The sequence below is a fragment of the Belonocnema kinseyi genome, chromosome 3 (assembly GCF_010883055.1).
Source record: "Belonocnema kinseyi isolate 2016_QV_RU_SX_M_011 chromosome 3, B_treatae_v1, whole genome shotgun sequence".
Lineage (NCBI taxonomy): Eukaryota > Metazoa > Arthropoda > Insecta > Hymenoptera > Cynipidae > Belonocnema > Belonocnema kinseyi.
The window spans coordinates 90731448-90753200 of NC_046659.1; the positions used below are offsets into that span (position 1 = coordinate 90731448).

At 28.7% G+C, this 21753-nt stretch overlaps 1 protein-coding gene across 3 annotated transcripts in view; it reads right to left on the bottom strand.

Moving 5' to 3' along the window:
- Positions 1-4062: 4062 nt before the first annotated feature.
- LOC117169029 (serine/threonine-protein kinase SIK3-like) overlaps positions 4063-21753 on the bottom strand; it is a 35432-nt gene continuing 17741 nt past the window's right edge. Inside the window, exons 10-13 of one of the 3 annotated variants that reach the window (XM_033355094.1) lie at positions 20611-20745; positions 15855-16076; positions 11860-12056; positions 4063-5503 (exon numbers count right to left, since the gene is read on the bottom strand). In XM_033355094.1, the coding sequence (XP_033210985.1) occupies positions 4994-5503; positions 11860-12056; positions 15855-16076; positions 20611-20745 (1064 nt within the window). In that variant the 3' untranslated portion in view covers positions 4063-4993. The remainder of the gene's footprint in view (positions 5504-11859; positions 12057-15854; positions 16077-20610; positions 20746-21753) is intronic. The other 2 variants (XM_033355096.1, XM_033355095.1) reach the window with 2 other exon arrangements.

Consider the following 21753-nt stretch of genomic DNA (forward strand, 5'->3'; position numbering starts at 1 on the left):
ACGGTATTTAAAGAGATTTCAAAAGATTTCAAAGGGATTTTATCGGATCTTAAGATATTTCAATACGTTTCGAAATATTTCAAAATATTTCGAATTTTTCGGTTATAATGTGATACCCAAGTATTTTGACGAATTTTAAAGGGTATCAGGGCATTTTAATGGGATTTCGAAAACTTGAAGGGATTTAAAGAGATATGAGGAAATTTCAAAGGATTCTAATGAATTTTAAGAGATTTTTAATTATTGCAAAATAAGTACTTCATGTAATACTTAGGTGTTTTCACGAATTTTGAAGACTCTAAGGGGATTTTAATGAGGTTTCGAGATTTAAAGAGACTTCGATGATTTCACGTTATTTCATGGTATTTTATCGGATTTAAAAGTGTTTCGATCATTTTAGGGGATATCCAAAGATTTTAAGAAATATAAGGGCATTTCAATAATTTTAAGAGGTTTGAAGGGTTTAAATTACTTTAAAAACATTTAATTGGACTTTAAATTTGCAACGGATTTTCAATGTCTTAACCGATTTTTTGAGATTTTAAAGGACTTCAAGGATTTTCACAGTTCTTAAACGGTTCAAGAGATTTTAAGGGATGAGAAAATATGTTACGGGACTTCAAAGGATTGCATGCGATACACAAGTATCTTCATGAATTTTTGAAGATATTAACAGACTTTAATGAGTTTTCGAATATTTGAAAGGGATTTAAAGAGACTTCAAAAGATTTACAAAGGATTTGAAGGGATTTTATCGGATCTTAAGATATTTCAATACATTTCAAAATATTTCACGGGATTTCAAAGAATTTAATGTAATACCCTAGTATTTTTACGAATTTTGAAGGATATCAGGAAATTTTAGTATGATTTCGAAGATTTGAAGCGATTTCAAGAGATTTCAAAGGATTCTAATGGATTTTAAGCGATTTTTAAATAATTCAAAATAAGTCACGGGGTTTTAAAGGATTTCATGTGAATATGTTAACAGATTTTAAGATATTTAAAGGAATTTCGATACTTTCACGGGATGGCAAACGATTTTAAGAGTTTTTAACCCTTAACGATCACACCTCCAAATACACCTTCAGATATTATTGGCCGAAAAAAAAAAATCATGAGTGATGTTGAAGCAATACAAAATATTTGAAAACATCTCCAAAGCCTCATTGATAATTTAACAATTCAAAATAAAATACTTGAAAAAAAAAAACCCGTAAAAAATCGGAAAAAATTGAGAGCCCCTGGGGTGTCAGGCACCCCATGTGACCGTTAAAGGTTAAAATTTATTATGGATTTAAGAGAAAGGGATTTCAAGGGATTTGAAAAAATTCACATGGCATTTAAAGATTTCAATGGATTTTAAAAGAATCTCGCAAGATTACGAAATACTTCAACAATTTTTAGAGATAAGGGATTTTTGAGTGAGTTGAGAAAGAGGAAAATTACGCAAGAAATTCTTTGCCCCCCCCCCCCCCCCCTAAAACACCTTACGTATGAAATTGACGCTCCCTGAGAGTATTCACAATATTACCTGAAATATTTTTTTAATTTTCATCAGGCGGAAAACATTGAGGATATGTTTGAGATTCACGTATGATAAAAAATGCCATTATTTATTTTAAAGTTTTCCAACCGAACAAAAAGGCGATAGAAAATATTTTAAAAATAGTGAGCACACTTTTCACCGAATGCAGCTTCGATATTGAATTCAGTAGTTACTTCAGCATACATTTTCGTTGATCGCACAGTATGCACGGTTATTGTGCAAGTGTAAAAAATAGGTTTGGTTTTATCAGTGCGACGAAAAAAAAAAATAATTTATTCATAAAAAGATACTTAAGAATGGCAGCAGATTTTGCTTATTTTAATTCGCAGTTGTAAAGATAAAAGAAAATAAAAACAAATCTATTAAGAGTCGAAGAATGCACGTTTTCACTGGCAAAATTAACACAATTGATAAAACCAAAGCTGTACATGTTTGTATGGCATTGAGTTCAAGCTACTTCAATTTGATTAACAATTATCATAAAACAATACATATATTTTCCAAGTCTAACATCATAAAAAAACGTTTAATTCAAATTATAATTAATGGCTTGACCACAAATATAAACCTGCTTCACAGCTCTGATGTTGAAAATTAGCGCTGAATAACAATCTACTTCCACATTACCGAATATAAACTGATAAATCTTCAGGAATAATGTTAGTTCAAATTGAATAGCCGTAAACTTACTTTTTGTTTATTTTATATACATATCTCTCTTCTCCCCAAGTATCACGAAATATTTACAATTTACTATATACACGCAATTTTACACATACATCTACCCTTCAAAACTTATCTGCTGGGCTTTGCGACTTACAAGTATTCGGAAATACTCTGGCAAACAAGAATAAAGACAATTCGCGTAAAATAATGCTAACTTTGTCCGGACAGTACAATCTTATACTTATACACTTCTCGGTTTATTCAAAACACAACTGATAATTAAGGATTTAATAATGTCTTGTATTAATAACAATTATTTACCTACTATTAAAATTGAATATGTTTTTTCTATAAAATAAGTGGAACTAATAATATATTACAGAGTCGACCAATTATAACGAAGCATTTTATATAACTTTGGACCATTAAAAATTATTTATACAATAATTGATCGACGCGAAAGACAAAAGGGGCTTACAAATTTTTCTTATAATTGCCAACAATACTTGCGTTAAAGTTTTTTTTTTTTACTCCGAAAGCAACAAAAATTAATAAAAAATATATGTACATAGACCAGGGTGGCCGTTTAAATCAAAGAAAAAAATTCCCGGTCATTTCTCGATTCGCAATAATTTTTTACAGACAATGAAGTAAAAAAAAACTGAACTTAAAAAGAAAGCAGTCAAAGTAGAAATATTGAATTTTTAAATTTTTAAAATGATGTTCAAAAATTTCTTAATTCAACGATTTTGCATTCAAACGATAAATAATTTGCACGCGTGAAATGAAAGCTATTCACTCTTTTTAACCGAAGATTTAAAAATGTTGATCTGCAAAATTAAGAATTTGAAAATTCCCGATTCATCAAATTTCCGACAGAAAATTGCCGAATTATAAAATATCCGATTCGGTAATTTTATAACTTCGGGAATATTCAATTTCCTGCAAAATTAAAAAAAAGTGCCTCAAAATCTTCCACATTCTTTTTTGACAAATCTTTCTAAATATTCTCATAAAATTAATTTTTCAAAATCAAAAATAATTTTTTATTTTCCTAAGAATCTTAAGAACAATTTGTACTTTTATTAAAACTTATACAATTTTTAAAAAGCTACTAAATTTGTTGTTTGAAATCCGCAAAAATCTCCATTTTGTTTTTAATTATTCGAAATCATTTTCGGTTTTAAATAAATTTATCTTTTGAAAACTTCTAAATATCTCTTCAAGTTACTCGATTTTTTAACAAATTAGTAAGTACTTAATTGCTATTTATGGATAAAAATTCAACCATTTTACTTACAAATTAAAATTAGTTGAAATAGAACAATTATAATTGTAACGTTTAATGTTGAAATCAAACTCTGAAATTTGATCGATTGAAGGCTTTCTATTTCAAACAATTCAGTTTCAAATGATTTTACTTTTTCTTAAATAAAAAATTTCAAATTAAATGGGCTACTATTAATTTGAAGTAATTTTACTACTTCCGAATTGAAAAGGTTACATTTGATAAGTTAAATCAGTTAATTCATTAATTTTGATTAGATTGATAGTTTGATTATAAAAATATTAATTAGTTTATATATACAATTGATCAACCAAAAAAGTTTTTCATTTTAAAAAATTCAATTTCAAACGCTTTTAATTTTTAATTGTTTAAGTCATCAAAACTACATTTTAAAATTCTTCACATTAAAAATGTACTCTTAAAAATTAAAAATGACGTACTAGATTTCAGAATTACGCATTGTAAACTGCATATCATAATTTTAAAAATTAACAATTCAACTTTATATTTAAAAAATTTGAAATCAAACATATTTTAAATTTGTACATAACTTCTTAAAAAAGAGGAAAGGTTGAAAGATTACTTTAAATTGCATGATATAATAATGTGATATGAAATTAGTGATATTTCAAGTGATTGGATAGATTTTTCTTCTAATAGTTTGGGAAATTCCCCGTCAAAGAATAAATACAATGTCATCTCCCGATTTTTCACCGTCAAAAAAATTCCTAGACATTTCCCGGTCCAGCGACCACCCTGATAGACACTCTAAAAACAAATAATTTTTTAATAAAAATAAAATAACAGTTTTAGAAAAAAAAGTGTAATTAAAAAATAAATAAAATCTTAAAAGTGCATCAAACATCCCATTAAAAAGAGTTTAAAAATCAATTAATGCATGACTAAGATATGTCACGATTTATAAAATGTTCCATTGACTTGAGAATTTATCACTGAACGAACGTAGACACAAAAGTAGCAACCATCTCAACGGCAGGCAGTATGTAAAATATTTTGTTAAAACATAAATAAATGCTTCGTCAAATCAAGTCATATAAATCATATATGAACTTAAAAAATCTAAAGAACAATTGTCTGACTAAAATTCACACTTTGCTCTATCCCATTGCTACTCGAACAGTTTGCGTAATATGCTTTTTTTTCAGGGAAAGCTTTCATACCTCAGTGCGGGCGAGTCTACAAGTTGTACACACAAAATTAAAAATCATTAAATATAATTAACAAGCATACAATTAAAAACCTGTAACATTTTAGCTTATTTTTTTCTCTCGAATCATCAAAGTGTGCTATAATTTTGAAACTGGTTAAATTTTGGCGCGTATAAGAATAATTAATATAAAAAAAGGTACTTGACAGTACCTTGCAGCATGCTATGCAATACTGTGATGGGTGGTGTGCGGCACCAGGAATGTAATGCAGTAAAATAAAATATAAAAACGAAGATTAAGGTATGATAATGCTGGTCGTCGTCAAACGGTAATGCAAGATATCAACTGCTGACACAGCTGGCTATATTGAACTTGGTCTCCGCTGATTCTTCGCATTTTTATACCCTTCACTTCTCTCTCCTCCGATTCGCATACTCTTAATTCAATTTGTACACCACCAGGATATTCTAAACTGAGCCCACCTCCTTCCACTTCCTCCCGCGAGAAAATAAAACCTTTCGGTGGTGCTCTAGCGTCTATGATTTGTTTCACTCGACCTAATATCGTCTCCGAGTTCAATCTGCTCGACTCGTCAGACAAAGTGACTTCGACTTCTGCAGGTATTGGTGTGCTGAGTGGCCTACCGATGCCTCGAGTGATACTGGGTAGCGAGGGATCGCAAGGTTCTGATATAATGAATCTAGGAAGAGCACTGTAATGTGGTAGTATATCTTCCAAAGAATCAGGCGACGGAGATGGTGAAGGCGAGCAGCAACCCACTAACACTACTTGTCCACCTAGAACATCGGTCACCGATATTTGAGGTGGTACCTGTAAAGAAGACACATGTAGCTTCATTTTTCAAAACACTTACATTTTACAGGGTGTCTAGTGGATCAGTCAATTTTAAATTCCCACCAAACTTATCCTCAATTAAGTATTTTCACTTTAACCGCCAGCTAACATCACTTCGTTGAATGCTGCGGGGAAAACACATTGCAAATTGCACGCGACATTTTATTTTAGTTTTCCCCTCAGCATTTAACGAAGTGAAGTTATCTGATGGTTGAAGTGAAAATACCGAATCACAGGCTGGAGTGATAAATATTAATTGAAACTACGTTACCGATCATGAGTATGATACCGCCTATTTATCGATGATTGGTTAAGTTCTTTTAATGTTAATGATATGACAGTTAGATTGTTTTCTCTTTAAAAAGTTGAAAACTGTTAGTATTCTCGATAAAGTGAACTAAGATTAAGACCTTTTGTCGATTTTTCGGGTTTCATATCCGAAGCATAAACCCTTATAGTTCAGGTGTCCGCCCTTTCGTCGTGCACTTCTCCAGGAGAGGAAGTCAGGTGAAATGAAAGAAGGTAAAGTAGAAGAAATTAAGGGAGGGAAAGTAGGGGCAGCGAGGGGAAATTAGGGTAGGTGAAGTGAGATAAAATAAAGGAAGGGAAGTAGAGGAAATTAGGAGAGAGCTAGTAGGATAAATGAGGAGAGGAAAAGCAGGGAAAATAAGTAGAGAGATATTAAGGGACATAAAGGGAGGGAAATTAGGAGATGTTCAAGGAATCGACACGAAATAAAGTAGGGGAAGTGAGGGGAAAGAGAAGAAGGGAAAGCAGGATAATTTATAGAAAATGAGGGAAGGGACAGTAGGGAAAGTGATAAGGAAATGAGGGGAGCGAAAGTAGAAGTAGTAGGAGAAGAAAATCAGGGGAAATGAGTAGAGAGAAATTAAGAGGAAATAAAGGCCGGAAAAGTAAAAGGAAATGAGAGGAGGTAAAGTAGAGGAATTTATGGGAAGGAAACTGATAAGGGAAATTATAGGGAATGAGAGGAGAAGAAGTGAGGGGAAATCAAAAGAGGGAAGTTAGGGGAATTTCTATAAAATGAGGGGAGGGAAAGTAGAGAATGTCAGGAGAAATGCGCGTAGGGGATGTAGGAATAGCAAAGGGAAATGTGTGGGGAAAGTAGGGCGAAATGGAGAGGAAACTTAGTGGAGAGGAAGTTTGGGAAGTAAACGAAAGTTAGGGAAAGAAAAATTATGGGGAAATTAGGGAAGAGAGTAGAAGAAGGTAAATGAGGGTAGGGGAAGTGAGGGGAGAGATATTCGGTGTTATTGGACAGAGGGGATATGGGATAAATGACGGAGAAAAAGAAGAGTCTCAGGAAATGAGTGAGGGGAAGTGAGAGGAGGTAGGGGGGAAATATAGGATTGAAAAGGGGGAAATAAGGGGAATTATTATAACTGTGGGTCAAAGAAGAAGTTGGGAAGGAGGGACAGGCGGTGAAGTGAGGGGAGGGGAACTATGGGAGGAGCAGGTTTGAACGACTCAATTAACCTTTTAATAGGTTACGAAACCCTTTTTTGATTAATTTCTTAAGAAGATATTGCAAAAATAGTGCAAATTTCAAATGTTTCTTAAGATTTAAGCTATTTCTAATATAATCAACATTTTCAATGTTCTTGAGATCATATTATAGGAAAAATTCCATAGAATCGCACCAATTTTTAACCATTATTGTGAACATTTTTGCAAGCATGGGGGGAACAGATATTTTGACTCACTGGAATCTATGTTCAATTGTGCATAATACTAGTTTTTTGACGCTGAAATTCGTTCGTAGTTGCGCTGAAATCGATATAAGTTTAATTTTTATGTTTAAATTTAAATACTTGTTGATGTTATGTCACTGATTATACTTATACTCAAAGTATTAATTTTTTTTAAATACTGGATTTTTTTCTTAAATCTATTTTAAATACCTACTTATTATACTTTATATAAATATTGTTTAATTTTAGGAAATAGTAAATACCGATTTAGAAGCTTAACAGAATGTTTTTCTTCTTTAATGGTCCCTGATAATTACAGGATTTTCCCAGGAATATCAACATTTTTCCAAGTATAATTTATCACAGTGAGGAGCCATCCAAATATTTCGCATTTTTTCAAAACAATCGACACGGAAGAAAATGTATAAAATTTCGCGAGTTTATTGTAAATAATTTTTTTGCCTTTTTTATGCAAATATTTAAAATTAAACAACTGTTTTTTCCATTTGAGAAAGTAACTAATATGTTGAATTCAGAAAGGTTTGAAATAAATACTAGTGAAAAAATTATTTATTATTTCTTGAATTTGTCCATAAAGTTCATGACTCTGAATAATGATTCAAACAATTTATTATTTTATATTACTATACATACTTCAAACTCAGTGCACATATATGTAAAATTAATGTGAATACTATATTAAATTCAATTTAATATGCTTCAAATTCCTTACTTCTTAAGCAACAAAAAGTACATTTAATTTTCAACGATTTAGATGAGTTAAAAAAAATTTAATTTTCTACAAAAAGAAATTTAAAACAACATGAATTTTTAATCATATAATGGATTTTTCAACTATAAAAAGATACATTTTTAGCAAACAGTTGAATTTTGAACGAGAATAAGATACATTTTTAAATAAATCAATAACCTAATATTTAAAATTTCAACCATTAATACATTTTTAACTAATATGATGAATCCGTCAAATGAATTAGTTAAATTTCGAATTACAAAGATAAATTTTCAGCTAAAATAATGAATCTTTTACTTGAATAGTTCAATTTTCAATCAAGAAGATGAATTTTTAACAAGAGATCAACTTGCAACCAAGCAGTTTAATTTCCCACTAAAATCGTTAATTTTCAACTAGAATGATGTATCTTTAACTGGAATAGACGAATTTTCAAAGAAAAAGATAAATTAAAAAAAATGCTATCAAAAATACGGTTTTTTAAAACAAATTACGTAAATTTTCAACCAAATAGCTGGATTTGCAATTAAACAAGATCTATTTTTAACCAAATTGTTTAATTTTAAACTGAAAAAGTTCAATTTTCGATGCAAAATTGAATATTAAAATTTGCAGGTAAGTTAATTAATTTACAAAAAAATAGCGAATTAACAAAAATATAGTTAAATTTTCAACTAAAAAGATGAATTTTTAAATAAATCGATGAATCTTAACTAAAAAAATTAATTAAAAAAAAGAGTAAACCTTCAACTTAGTAGTTAAATTTTCATAAAAAAAAAGATAAATTCTCAACAAGAAATCTAATAGTTGATATTTCGACCAAAAAAGATTTAAAATTAAAAACTGTTACATTAAACCAAATAAAAAATAATAATTTTTAACTAAGAAATATTTCTCTGTCAAGAAAGAGAACAAAAATTAATCAAACTGTTGAATTTTAAGCAACCACATAAATTTTTTACCAAGAAAGACAAAAAAAGGATGAATTTTCAACCAAAAATAGAACAGTTCAATTTTCAGTAAAAAAATTAATGTCCAAACAAAAAGAAAACTAATTTTCAACCAAATATTTAAATCCAGTAATATAAAGCTACTTTTAAAATGAAGATACATTGTGATTTACTTTAATCTTATATGTCCCCATTCTAGAAATTAATTTGTCTTTTTCGCACTTTGTTTGATTTATGAAACAACGAGGATGTGAAGGTCGTTGTCCAAGTCATTTTGTTAACCTCGCTGTCTCATTCATAACGCAGTATTTAAATTTAAACATCAGCGCTAGCGCGGACAAATTTCCGATAAAAAATTTAAAAAATTAATTGTGTGAAGATAGATTTTGGGGAGTTAAAAACATCTCTTCATGCAACGTTCTTTGAGTCAATGCGTCACTTAAGGATGTAAACTACGTAAAATCAACCTTAAAAGTTGCCTATATTTGAAATGATTTATAAAATTGACAAAGATCCATTATTAATTTTTGTAAATCATGACGGAAGCTTCTAAGCACAATTTAGAAAAACATAATTCAAGGTAAAATTGTCTATTTGACAGTAGTTATTTAGATGCTTATTTTTTCCTTTCTCTTTAGGGAAAATTTACTATTCTTAATTAATCCTAATGATCAAGGCCTCAGTACATTTTTCGAAGGATTCTCTGAATTTCTATTTTTGTGGATTTTATGTATAAAATTAATTTAGGAATCATACAGTTATTATTCTTATAAAGAATGATAGTTTCAATTTCAATAAACACCATCCAAGTAGAATTGCAGAGAATCCTTCAAAGGATAAAATGAAGCCTTGATCATTAGGATTAAATAAGAATGGTAACATTTCCCTTAAGAGAAAGCAAAACCTAAAACTCTAAATAACTACTGTTAAATACAAAATTTTAATCTGAAGTTTTTTTCTAAAACACACTCATAAGTTTCCGTCAAGATTGTAAGAAATAAATAATAGATCTATTTTTGCCGATTTTTCAAATAATTTTAAAGATTGTCGACTTTATATATTATATCTATATTACTTTGAGAACGGTAACGAGAATGAGAATATTACCGAGAAATAAATTCTCTAAGAATTTATGAGAATCTCAGAATTTATTTTAATTAATAGAAAATTACATTTTTTCGTGAACATTTTGGTTGAGAATGCATATCTTTTTTTTTTTTTGAAAGTTTGTCATTTTTATTTTAAAGTTTACCTGCTTTAGCAGAAATTAAACCTTTTTTGATAAAAATGCAACTGTTTGGTCAGAAATTAAGCTATTATACTATTTTCTTGAAAACTTTACTATTTCGTAGAAAATTTACTTTTTGTTTAAAATTTATATTTTGGTGTTGAAAAATGAACTGAAATATTTTCTGGATGATAGTTTCACTTATAAAAAAAATTTGTTTTTTATTACAAAGTCATCTGTTTCAATAAAAAATTAATTTTTTTTATAAAAATGAAAGTATTTGGTAGAAAATTCTACTTTTCTTTTAATTCATCCTTTTTTGGTAAAAAAATTTTTTTTTAATTGAAAATTAAATTTTTTTCATAGAAACTTATTTTTTGCTACAAAAATTCCATTTTTGATGTTACTGAGTTAACTGGAATCTTTTTTGGATGAAAACTCAAATTTTTGTAATAAAAAATTCTTCTGCTTTGAGACAAATTTCATATTTTTTCATAAAAATGCAACAATTAGCTAGAAAATTCAACAATTTTGTTAAATGTCATCCTTTTTGGTTGAAAACTCGTATTTTTGGATTGAAAATTCAATTTTTTGGTAGAAAATTATTTCTTGTTGAAATATTCATAGTTGCGTCGTGAAAACTCGACTAAAATCTTTTTCAACAGAAAATTCAACTATTTTTTTGAAAATTTATCTTTTTGATTTAAAACTTCATCTGCTATAAAAAAATGTCATTTTTTGTATGAAAATACAACTTTTTGGTTAAAAATCGTTCTTCTTTGCTTGATAATTCAACTAATTTGTTTAAAACATTTGTTTGAATCGCTTTTTTAAGAAATCACTTTTTTTATTAAAGATTCATATTTTAAGTTGAAAAGTGATCTCGTTGGTTAAAAGTTTAATTATCTTGTTATGAATTAATCTTTTTTAATTGAAAATTGAACTACTTAGGTCAAAGTTAAACTAGATTGTGAAATTTTTGTATTCGCGTTTTTTTTTTTGTAAAAAAATTATTCTTTAGTTAGAAATTTCCTTTTTTTGCGTAAAAATGCATCAGTTTCGTGGAAAATTAATTTTTTGTTTGAAAATTGGATTTTTGTAAATAAAATTGATCTTATGGTTTGAAGGTTCAATAATATTAAACTTTGATTTATTTTTTGAGTGAAAAATCCTTATTTCATGGAAATTCGTCTTTTTGGTTTAAAAATTCTTTTCTTTTGTTGTATAGATTTCATTCTTTTTATTAAAATATAAACTATGACACTTTTTCGTTGAAAATTTGTCTTCTTATGTTGAATATTCAACTATTATGTTAAAAATTCAATTGTTTTGTTGAAAATTCTAGTATTTATTTAAAGAGTTGTCTTTTAATGTAGAAAAAACTTTTGTTTTGTTTGAAATAAATTAATTCATTTAAAAATTTTTAATTTGTATATGAAACCCTGTTTTATTTCGCTTATAAAATATCCTATGGTAAAAATATCATAGGATTAAAATGCAGGTTAAATAATGAATGAGCTACCGCTTTGCATATTTCTATTCTAATTTATATTCAACCGCTGATATAACTTGAACAATAAAAATATTGTTAAAAATCATAAATTCTTCAATTCTCTTAAATTCTTTTAAATTCTCCTAAATTCTGTCATATTCTCGGTTATCCTTAATAAGAAAATTTACCAACTTACCCTTGATACGTCTACAGGATGTTCCTCTTGAATCATATCTAGTGCTGGACTATTACTAGGCGAGTAACTAACAGGCGTTGTAGCTGGAGATCTATGGTGTCTAAGAGGACTGAGGTCTAAAGGCGTTGACGGTGGTTGGGCTGGTGTACCATGGACAATACTGCCCTGTACCGACGTTGTCGTTAAACCACTCAGTCCTAAAACGAGACGATTATTTATTTTCATTCATTAAAAGTTCCGCGGTTGAAACCTGCTAACTGACATTTTTTCCAAATTGCTTTTTTCGTATTTTCTGGAACATTTTTTATATGCAGTTAATGTCCCGCAAGCTAAACGGCAAAATTTCTTTCAAATCATCCTCTCCAATAGCAAAAAAATATCATGTACAATCTGGTTGACAGAGCAATATTATTTGCCCATAATAATTTGCACTTTAAACATTTTTTAATAATTTAACAGTTACTAATCAATAATGATTATCCAGTTTGTTTCATTAATAAAAACATAAAAGTCCGCATGAATAACATTAAATATCACTCTCACAACAAGGTAGTAAACAAAAATCAGATACGTTCGAATGTATATCAACTTAAGATTTGTCTTCCTGTTTCTAATAATTTTATAAAACTGTCCAAGATTTTAAATAGTTACAATAAATGCTACGATCCCTATAATTAAAAAAAAGTTTAAGTTCTGTAATAAAATTAGGTAAAGATACTTCAGAGAAATGGGATGAAACAAATCTAGTTTACACATTTTTTGTAAACAATGTCATGAATCTTATGTGGGTGAAAAAAAATATCTTCAAATACTCGTATTAATGGATACATTAATAAAAAGAAAGCAGAGTTGGTTGTTTATAAACACCAATATAACTTTGGTCATACATTTGATTGGGATGACGCAAAAATTATAGATCGAGAATCCAACTGTAAAAGAAGATTAATTTCAGAGATGATCCATATCAACAGTAATTTAAATAATATTAATAAAAAATAAGATATTTATGCTCTTATTCAAACCTACTGTCCTTTATTACAGAAATTAGATTTGTGGTTAACTTTCCAATCAGTAGAGGGATATTAATCGGTATCATTTCTCATTGTGTGTTTGCGTGTTGTTATGTTTTTATATATATATATGATATATTTTATATTATATTTTAACTAGTGAATGTTAATGTTAATTTTTTTAAATCTGTTTTAACGTATACTATTTGGTTGTCAAAATGTGATATTTATGTGGTGTTTCTTTTAATAAATTTCCCTGATGAGGCTGTCGAACCCATGCCAACGAAACATCGCTCATTTTGACCAATAAATATGAGCTTTAGACTCATTTGCCTTCTCCAATTGATACTTCTCCAAAATTCCTTTCAGTTTTTTTTTTGCTTTAAATGGATTTTCGAAAATCGCATTTTGATATCTAGAGCATATGTCCGCAGTCTAAACCTGTTAACTGCTTATGGTGTCTTATGGGAAATCCGTGTTTTTTCTCACATTAGTTTAGTTTACTCGTAGAATAGGCCACTGAGACTAATGACAGTGCGCGCGCGTGTGTGTGTGTGTGTGTGCAGTCAAGTGCATGTGTGTTTCGAAAGTTATTTGTGGCTACTTTCACGTCATCTTAAATGTAGTCGTCTACAGATCGCTGTAAATACGAAGGTGAGCGATGCGTTTCGATTACTGTCACTCAGCAAATTTTTGCAATAAACTGTTCTTGTTCGGCATGCGATTTCAAACATTTTTACAAAAAAAAATCTCCCGCAGCTTGAAAAACAACACCGAAAAATGCGAGCCCAGAAAAAAAATTGAAAATCAGCTTGTCATATAACGTTCAATTATGAGTAAAATGTTATAAAACCAAAAAGTATTATTTTTCTCTAGTTAATGAACAAAAAAAATCCTACAGTTAAAAAAATATTGAAATTTGCAAAAATAACAACGATTTTCCTTCAAGATATAAAATTTCTGAAATGTCAGTTAACATGTTTAGACCGCGGACCCTTCAATTAATGAAAGTGCACCATTATCATATTTTTAATGTAAATTACAGACATCACAGCCAAATATGCACCCAAAACAGGCCAAATAGTGTGATTTTTTTACTAAATTAGGGGAATCAATTTTTCTCCATAAAATTAATATAAGTATGTACCATATCAACTTCAATATGAAAATCTTTAATCAACGGAAAATATAATAGCTCATATTTTATATATAAAATATTTTTATTTTAAACAAAAAACCGTTGTTTTTAAACAAAATAGACAAATTCTCAACAAAATGGTTGAGTTTTCAGAAAAAACATTCCATTTGGATCCGAAAAAGATTATTATTCCACCAAATATATGAATTTTCAAGCAAGAGACGATTTTTCAATAAAAAAGTTAAATTTGTAACCAAATAGTTGACTTTTTAAGAGAGAAAAAAAACGAAATTTTCCGTAACAATTTGATTTTCGAGGAAACAATTACATTTTCAACCAAATAGTATAATTTTAACGAAGATATGAATTCTGCACCAGAAATATAATAAACTTTTTAAACAAAAGGAAGACTAAGAGTATAATAAAACTACTTAAAAATTGTTCAAGCCAAAACGGACGACTTTTTTAAAATACAGTTACATTTTCAACCAAAAAACTTCAATTTACTACAAAGAAGGACATTTTTCTACCCAAAAATATGAATTTTCAACTAAAAAGATTAATTTTCCATCAAATTTTCTATCCGAAAAGACGAATCCTCAACAAAATACTTGAATTTGCAGCCAAAAAAGATTACTTTTAACAAAAATAGTTGAATTTTTAAACAAACGGTTGAATTTTTAAAGAAATAGTTTCATTTTCAAGCGAAACAGACGATTTTTTTGAAGACAGTTGAATTTTAAACCAGAAAAGGTGAATTTTCCATCCAAAAGTAATTTCTTTTATAAAAATATTACTTTTAATCAAAATAGTTGAGTTTTCTTTAGAATAATGAAATTTTCGACAAAATAATTGTGTTCTTAATCAAACAGTTGAATTTTCGACAAAAAAAGTTAATTTTTAAAGCAAAAATATAAATTTTCAACCAAAGTAGATTCATTTTTCCCCAAATAATTGAACTTTCAAGCAAGAGACGAATTTTCAACAAAATAATAAAATTTTCAACCAGACACAATTTTGAATAAAAAGATATTAATTACGAACCAAAAAATTAATAGTAAACTTTTCATCCAAAAAAGAAGACGAAGAGGACAAAAATCTTATTTTAAAAATGTTTAAGTCAAAAGATGAATTTTTTAGAAGATATATGAATTTTTATCACAAAATGTTGAATTTTCAACAACAAAATTAATTTTTGATCAAGAGAGATGACTTTTTTAACAAGAAAGAAGAATGTTCAATCTAGAAGGACGAATTTTCTATCGAAAAAAACGAATGTTAAAAAAACAGTTGGATTTTTGATTTAAAAAAATGACTTTTAAACAAAACAGATTAATTTTGCACAGAATAATTAAATTTTCTACAAAATAGTTAAATTTTTAATAAAACGGTTAAATTTTCAACGAAATGAGCGAGTTTTCAAACAGAAAATATGAAACTTCAACAAAAAACCAAATATTGGAATTTACAAGTCGAGAAAATGGAATTTTTTGAAACACAGTTGTATTTTTAACTAGAAAAGTTATATTTTTAACAAAAAGGTTCATTTTTCTACCCAAGAATATGAATATTCAATACCATTTGTTCGAATTTCCTACCCGAAAGATATGAATTCTGAGCCAAAGATATAGCAGTAGACAATTTAATTAAAAAAGAATTAACCTTAAAACAAAAATACTTGAATTTTCTTATTGGGTTCTATCAATTCAATTCGCAAAGAAAGCGAAAAAAAGAGACAAAGGTAGGACAAAAGAAGGGGAAAATAAGTCTGTATTTCTAAGGTAAGTTATCATATTTTGAAGGCAAATAAAAAAATTACAAATAAAATAAAGTTTGAAATTTCATACCTTGCGTAATTGCAGCTACGCCTCTCTCGTGGACGGGAGATCCAGGAATGCTAACAGGACTATGCGAAGGAGAAGCTAGCCTCTGCAATTGCTGATACTCTTGCTGAAGTGCTTGAATTCCAGGTCCTGGTGGCCCTGATCCTTCTGAAGCGCGGCGAACGGGAGAATATCTTTCCGCAGCAACGTGTGCAGTTGGTTCTTTATAGGAGTCACGACTACCTACTGAAAATTTTTATTTTTAAATCAGCATTCAACAAATTATTCCACTTGCAGGGATCACTCCGGTTCAGAGGTTTAATTTTAGTAATAGGTAAATTTTTCTTCGAAAGAAGATTTAAGAAAGGGGGAGTTTCTTTAAATACCAGCGTAATGGACAAAAATTAATAAACGAAACACTTTTATAGAAAACCACAGCTTTTATTAAACTAGAAAACAATTCCGCTATAAAGCGCCAACATACTCTAAAATTGTTAAGTTATGAATCTTCTATGAAATCTAATAATTTGAAAAAAATTCCAATTTTCAACCAAAACATTGTCACAATCCGAAATTGTTGAAGCTTATAAATTTTATTATTTTTATTTAAACATTTAAAAATACCAATTTACTAAAAGTACTCATATAAGTACCTCTTCTGTTAGTCATAAAAATAAAATATTGTAAGGACACAAGTATCTCAAGTAAGTGTGAAAAAAATACAATGTGTTTATTCTCTTTTGCGATACTGTTGAATCATCCATGTTAGTTTTTCTTCTTTCTATTTTTTTTCGCAAATCGTCTACAATTTGCTTTTTTGTCTTTTTTCCTTGGATCGTAGTTTCTCTAAGCGAATCATAATGTTATTATTAATGTCCGCGAGTTTTTAAAAATAATTATTGAAAAATTAATCGCAGCTTCAAAAAAATATGAAAAGAAAATGGACAAAATTCTGAAAAATAGGGACTACAGGGAATTTTTAGAAAAATAGGGAGGAGAGGCAGGAGAATAGGGGACTGGCCGTGATCCCTGTACTTGTTTTAAAAGTAAACTTCTTAAAAATAAAACTAATTAATAATAATTTACTACCACGTGGACAGAGAAGCTGCTTCATTGATTTCACCCCCATAAATCTCTTTTATATAGGGTCTAAAAAACCCATAAGTAAAAAATTGGGTTTCTGGAGTTCTTTCCGCAAATTATTATTTTTTGGGGGTTTAATCAGTACAAATTGTTTCTAAGAAATAAAATATTACTTTATACTCGTAATTAGATTTTTTAATAAATAGTTTTAGCAATTTATTATTGTTTATAGTATTTTTCACATAGAATAGAGCTAGAAAGTTGCGATATTTTCTGAATTTTTAAACTTGCTCTGAACTTTTCAGTTCGAGCGAGTAAGTTATCGATTAAAAGTTAACAGAAATAATTTATTAAAATAATTTATTATAATTTTTAATAATATTCACTGTGAATAATGCTAGAAAGTTGCGGTTTCTTTCTGAAAATTCCTACTTTTTGTCCAATTTTCAGTTAGAGTGTGGTAATAATTCATGTTTACAAAAATAATTGTTTAAGCATTTTAATATTATTTTAAATAATATCAATTTTGAATAATGCTTGAAAGCTGCAGTTTTTTGTGAAATTTTGAACATTTTTCCACTTTTCACTCAAAGTGAGGTAATGATTAATGTAATTTAAAAACCAGAACTGTTTAAAGAATTTATTATTAAATTTAATAATATTCTCCTGAAATAATGCAAAAATGTTGCAGTTTTTTTTGTTGAATTTTTTTAATTTTTTCCACTTTATACTAGTATTACATTTTTTTGGAATTTAGCATTTTTACTCTTTTTCCAATGTTTTGAAAATTTAAAGGTTAACAAAAAGGCTCTCAGTAATTACATGAAGAAAAATGTACATTTAATATGATTCATGCAGACAATTTGAAGAATATTTCATATATTTGGTTCTACTTCAGAAAGATATAGCCGGGAAAAAGAGATTGTTAAAAAAACGATTATCTCTGATGTTTACTTATTATTTGTTTATAACTAAAAAGCCAAAACAAGGTTAAAGTTTCAGAAATAGATGTAATTTTCTATAATGATTATAAGAGAAGTTATTTGTTACCCTTATTGTATTGAATAAGGCTCTAGTGCTAAATAGTCCTCACTCTTATTAAAATTTAACCAAAAGTTGAAAATTTAGACAAAAATTCGCAACTTTTTAGCAGTATTCTAAGAAAGTATTGTTATAAATAATAATACAATTTTTAAACCATTCGTTTTTGAAACTATAATTGATTATTGCCTCACTTATTTTAACATCTAACTATCAGTAGGAAGTCATTCTTTTAGGATTAGAAACAATCTGTACTAAAATAAACAGCAAACAAATAATAATGAATTCCAAAAACTCGCAACACCCAGATTTTTCATTTAAGGTTCTTTTTAGTATACTGTAGAACAGACTATTCCTATTCCATGGCTAATATTGAAGAGAAATACGTGCAGAATCTCTATATATCACTTAAAAATGAAACGTATTTATTCTTATGTGAATTATAACAAACGAGGGGGGGGGGGGATATCCATGGAAAATATTTTTTTTTAAATTGGATCACCCTACTGAGCGATAGTAAAAAATACTACAAGATTCAGGGAACCTTCCTCATGGGACTTTTCTGACACTGATTAAGTGACATGAAACTTCGAATTCTAGATTCTACGATTACTTATTAAAGGGGATCGAAAAAAATGGATTAAGAAATAGCAAATAATAACATCCCATTATAGGGGTATATTAAAGCAGAATTATCTCGTGCATAATAGTATCCTGAAATATGAAAAAATATCCAGCAGACTTTAGACACGTCCAAAAATTAAAAGTAGTTTTAAAAAAACATTAAAACTCTACAGATAAAAACTTTTTTTAAAACTATTTTGTTATGTAGATTCAAATCATAGATTTGTCATAGATTCAAATCAATCGATTTCGCAATCAGTAAACAGGGTGTCTATTGAAAAACTGAAAAAAAATCCGGAGATTTCCCGGTTTTTTTTCAGACAAAATGTTTCATAGTACGGAAAAATGCAAGTATTTCCAATTTTTCAGAACAATCAACTCGGAAAAAATAACGTTTTTTTTTTTAAATTTGTGAAAGTAGCTAAGTAGATAAGGAAAGGAATAAGGAGAATTTTCACGAAAATAGATACCTAACTTTTCAAGTGAAATAATTTTCAAGAATCATTTAATCTACAAAAGATAAATTTCGAACCAAAAATGGGAGGGTTAAATTTTCAATAAAAAACAAAATTTTCAAAAAGAAACGAGTTTTCAACAAAAAAGTTTCAATTTTCAATGAAAGTCATGAACCAAAAAGCCTGAATGATCAGCTAAGAAGATTATTTTTGACAAAAACAGACGCAGTTTCAACGAAATGCATTAATTTTCCACGAGAAAAGATTAAACTTTTAACCAAACATTGAATAGCTATTCTTATAGTTTGAAAAATTAATCTTTTAATCCGAAAAATTAATTTAAAGAAAATTAAGATTTTTCAACAAAAATAATAAAATATTAAACGGGATTGGTTTAAATTGAAGTTTAAAAAAATTAATTTTTAACCAAAAAGATCAATTTTCAACCATATAAATTTTCTTACAAAAAACCAAACAAACAATTTTCAAACAAGTAGTGAAATTTTCAATTAAAAAAAGTTAATTTTTCAACCAAACAGAGAATAATTAAGGTTTAGCTCAACAAAAACACTAAATTTTCCATAAAATCGTACAATTTTTAACCAAAGTGATATTTCAATTAATATGATGAATCTGATGCTGGAGTATTTGAATTTTTAACCAAAAAGATTAATTATCTACTAAAATGATGAATCTGTTACTGGAAAACATGAATTTTCAACCAAGAAGATTAATTTTTTAACAAAAAAAAAAACAAATTTTCAACAAAATACATGAATTCTTTACCAAATAGTAGAATTTTCAACTTAAAAAGGATCAATTGCCCAATAAAAATGGAATAGTAAGATCTTCAGATAAATAAATAAATTATTAACCAAACAAAACAAGTCTTCAACCAAAAAGTTGAATTTTCAACAATAGCTGAATTTAAAAAAATGTTTTTAAAGAGACAGCTGAATTTCCGACCAAAGATGATGAATTATAAATAAAAAACAGTTGAAATTAACCAGAATAGATTTTTAATTTAAATAAAGAACAGTTAAATTGGACCAAAAAGGGCGCATTTCCAACAAGAGTTGAATTTTCAGACAAGAAAGATTCTTCAGCCAAGAGAGAAAAAAACTTCAAACAAACGGTTGAATTTTCAAACAAAAAGATGAGTTTTCATCCAAGAAATAGTTAAATCCAATAATATAAAGTTACTTTTACGAGTGAAAAATCATTGTTATTTAATTTTACATTAAAAATTAAGAAAATTTAAGCATGCTCTCGAAAAAATTGCAAGGCATTTCCAAATATATAAAACTTCCCTGAACAGTCTAGATTTTCCAGATGAGTAGACACCCTGGTACACTTCATGGGGATCTCAATGCAGTACATTTAGGCACGATGTTCTTTGTGATTTCGAAAACCATTTTTCTCGATCCACCCTATTGCTTATGTCTTTAAGAGAATTTAGCGCAAAAGATTCTACTTTACTAAAATAAAATACGATTCAAATTATGTCCTGACATATATATGCTACATTTGCTAAAACAACTGCTACATAAAGTCACCTACAAACACAAAAACTTTACCAGTGGCAGGATACAAGGAGGTTTTCCTATGGTGAGAAAGTGTAGGTCCCCTAAGATGAGACGGCAGCAACCTTGATGGAAGATAGGCTCTATTCATCCTAGCTTCAACTTCCATTACGAGTTCCGGGTTTATAACTACATGCAAGTTATCAGTGTTCGAGGCGTGGCAGTGCAGTAGACATAACAAAACCATGCAAAATCAAACAAAATAATACTGAATAAATAAAAAATACTGTGGACGCGACTAATTTCAAATTTCTACAAGATCTGTCCAGAAAGTATCCGACCTTGTGACGATGTGCAAGGGGTAAGAGTTAATTCTGGTCAATGGCGATGATGTCCCCTTTAAAGTGCTCCCCTTTGGAAGCCACCAACATTCCCTCAGCCACCCTTCCTCTTCGGAAGTACTCCTTAAAGTTAACTTGTAAAAATAGCTAACAGCTGCTTCGTCGCATTCTGTTTCATTTCCTCTACGTCTTAATATCGTTTTCCTCTTTGAGGAGACATCAATTTGGAAAACAGCCAGAAATCACAGAGAGCCAGGTCACGACTGTATGGAGACTGACAAAGTTGTGTAAGGCCGCGTTTCACCAGAAATTGTTGAATGTCAGTCATAGGATCATTACCATACACTTTATAAATCGTAACCATGGTATTCGTCATGTTAAGCGATGGATGTCGCCTCTTGCGACCAGAACAACATAATCAAATGCAGTATAATAACAACAGATTTAAAACATTACAGAATTAATTAGTTGTGTTTTTTACGCAAGGTATTTGTGTGCAGCGGATTAGGAGTATTAACATAACAACATAAGCATGCATTTTTTTATATATTACAAAAATTATTCAGAATTACATTTGCTTATTAATCTTCAATATGTTTACTGCATTTAGTCCAGAACGCTGTTGTTTTTACACAAAGAAAATTAAGTCCAACCTATTTTCAGTTTGTCCAATAATTCCGCAATATTGAATGTGGTCTGCATTAGCTACATTTTCTTCCTCTTCGAGTCTCCGCGATAAATCATCGACAAATTTTAGAATAGCAGTTAAATTAAGTAAAAAAGTCATAATGACGATTACATATGTATGGGATTTGCTAGGAGAACGTAATATCTTTGGCAGAACTTTGATTGAGTT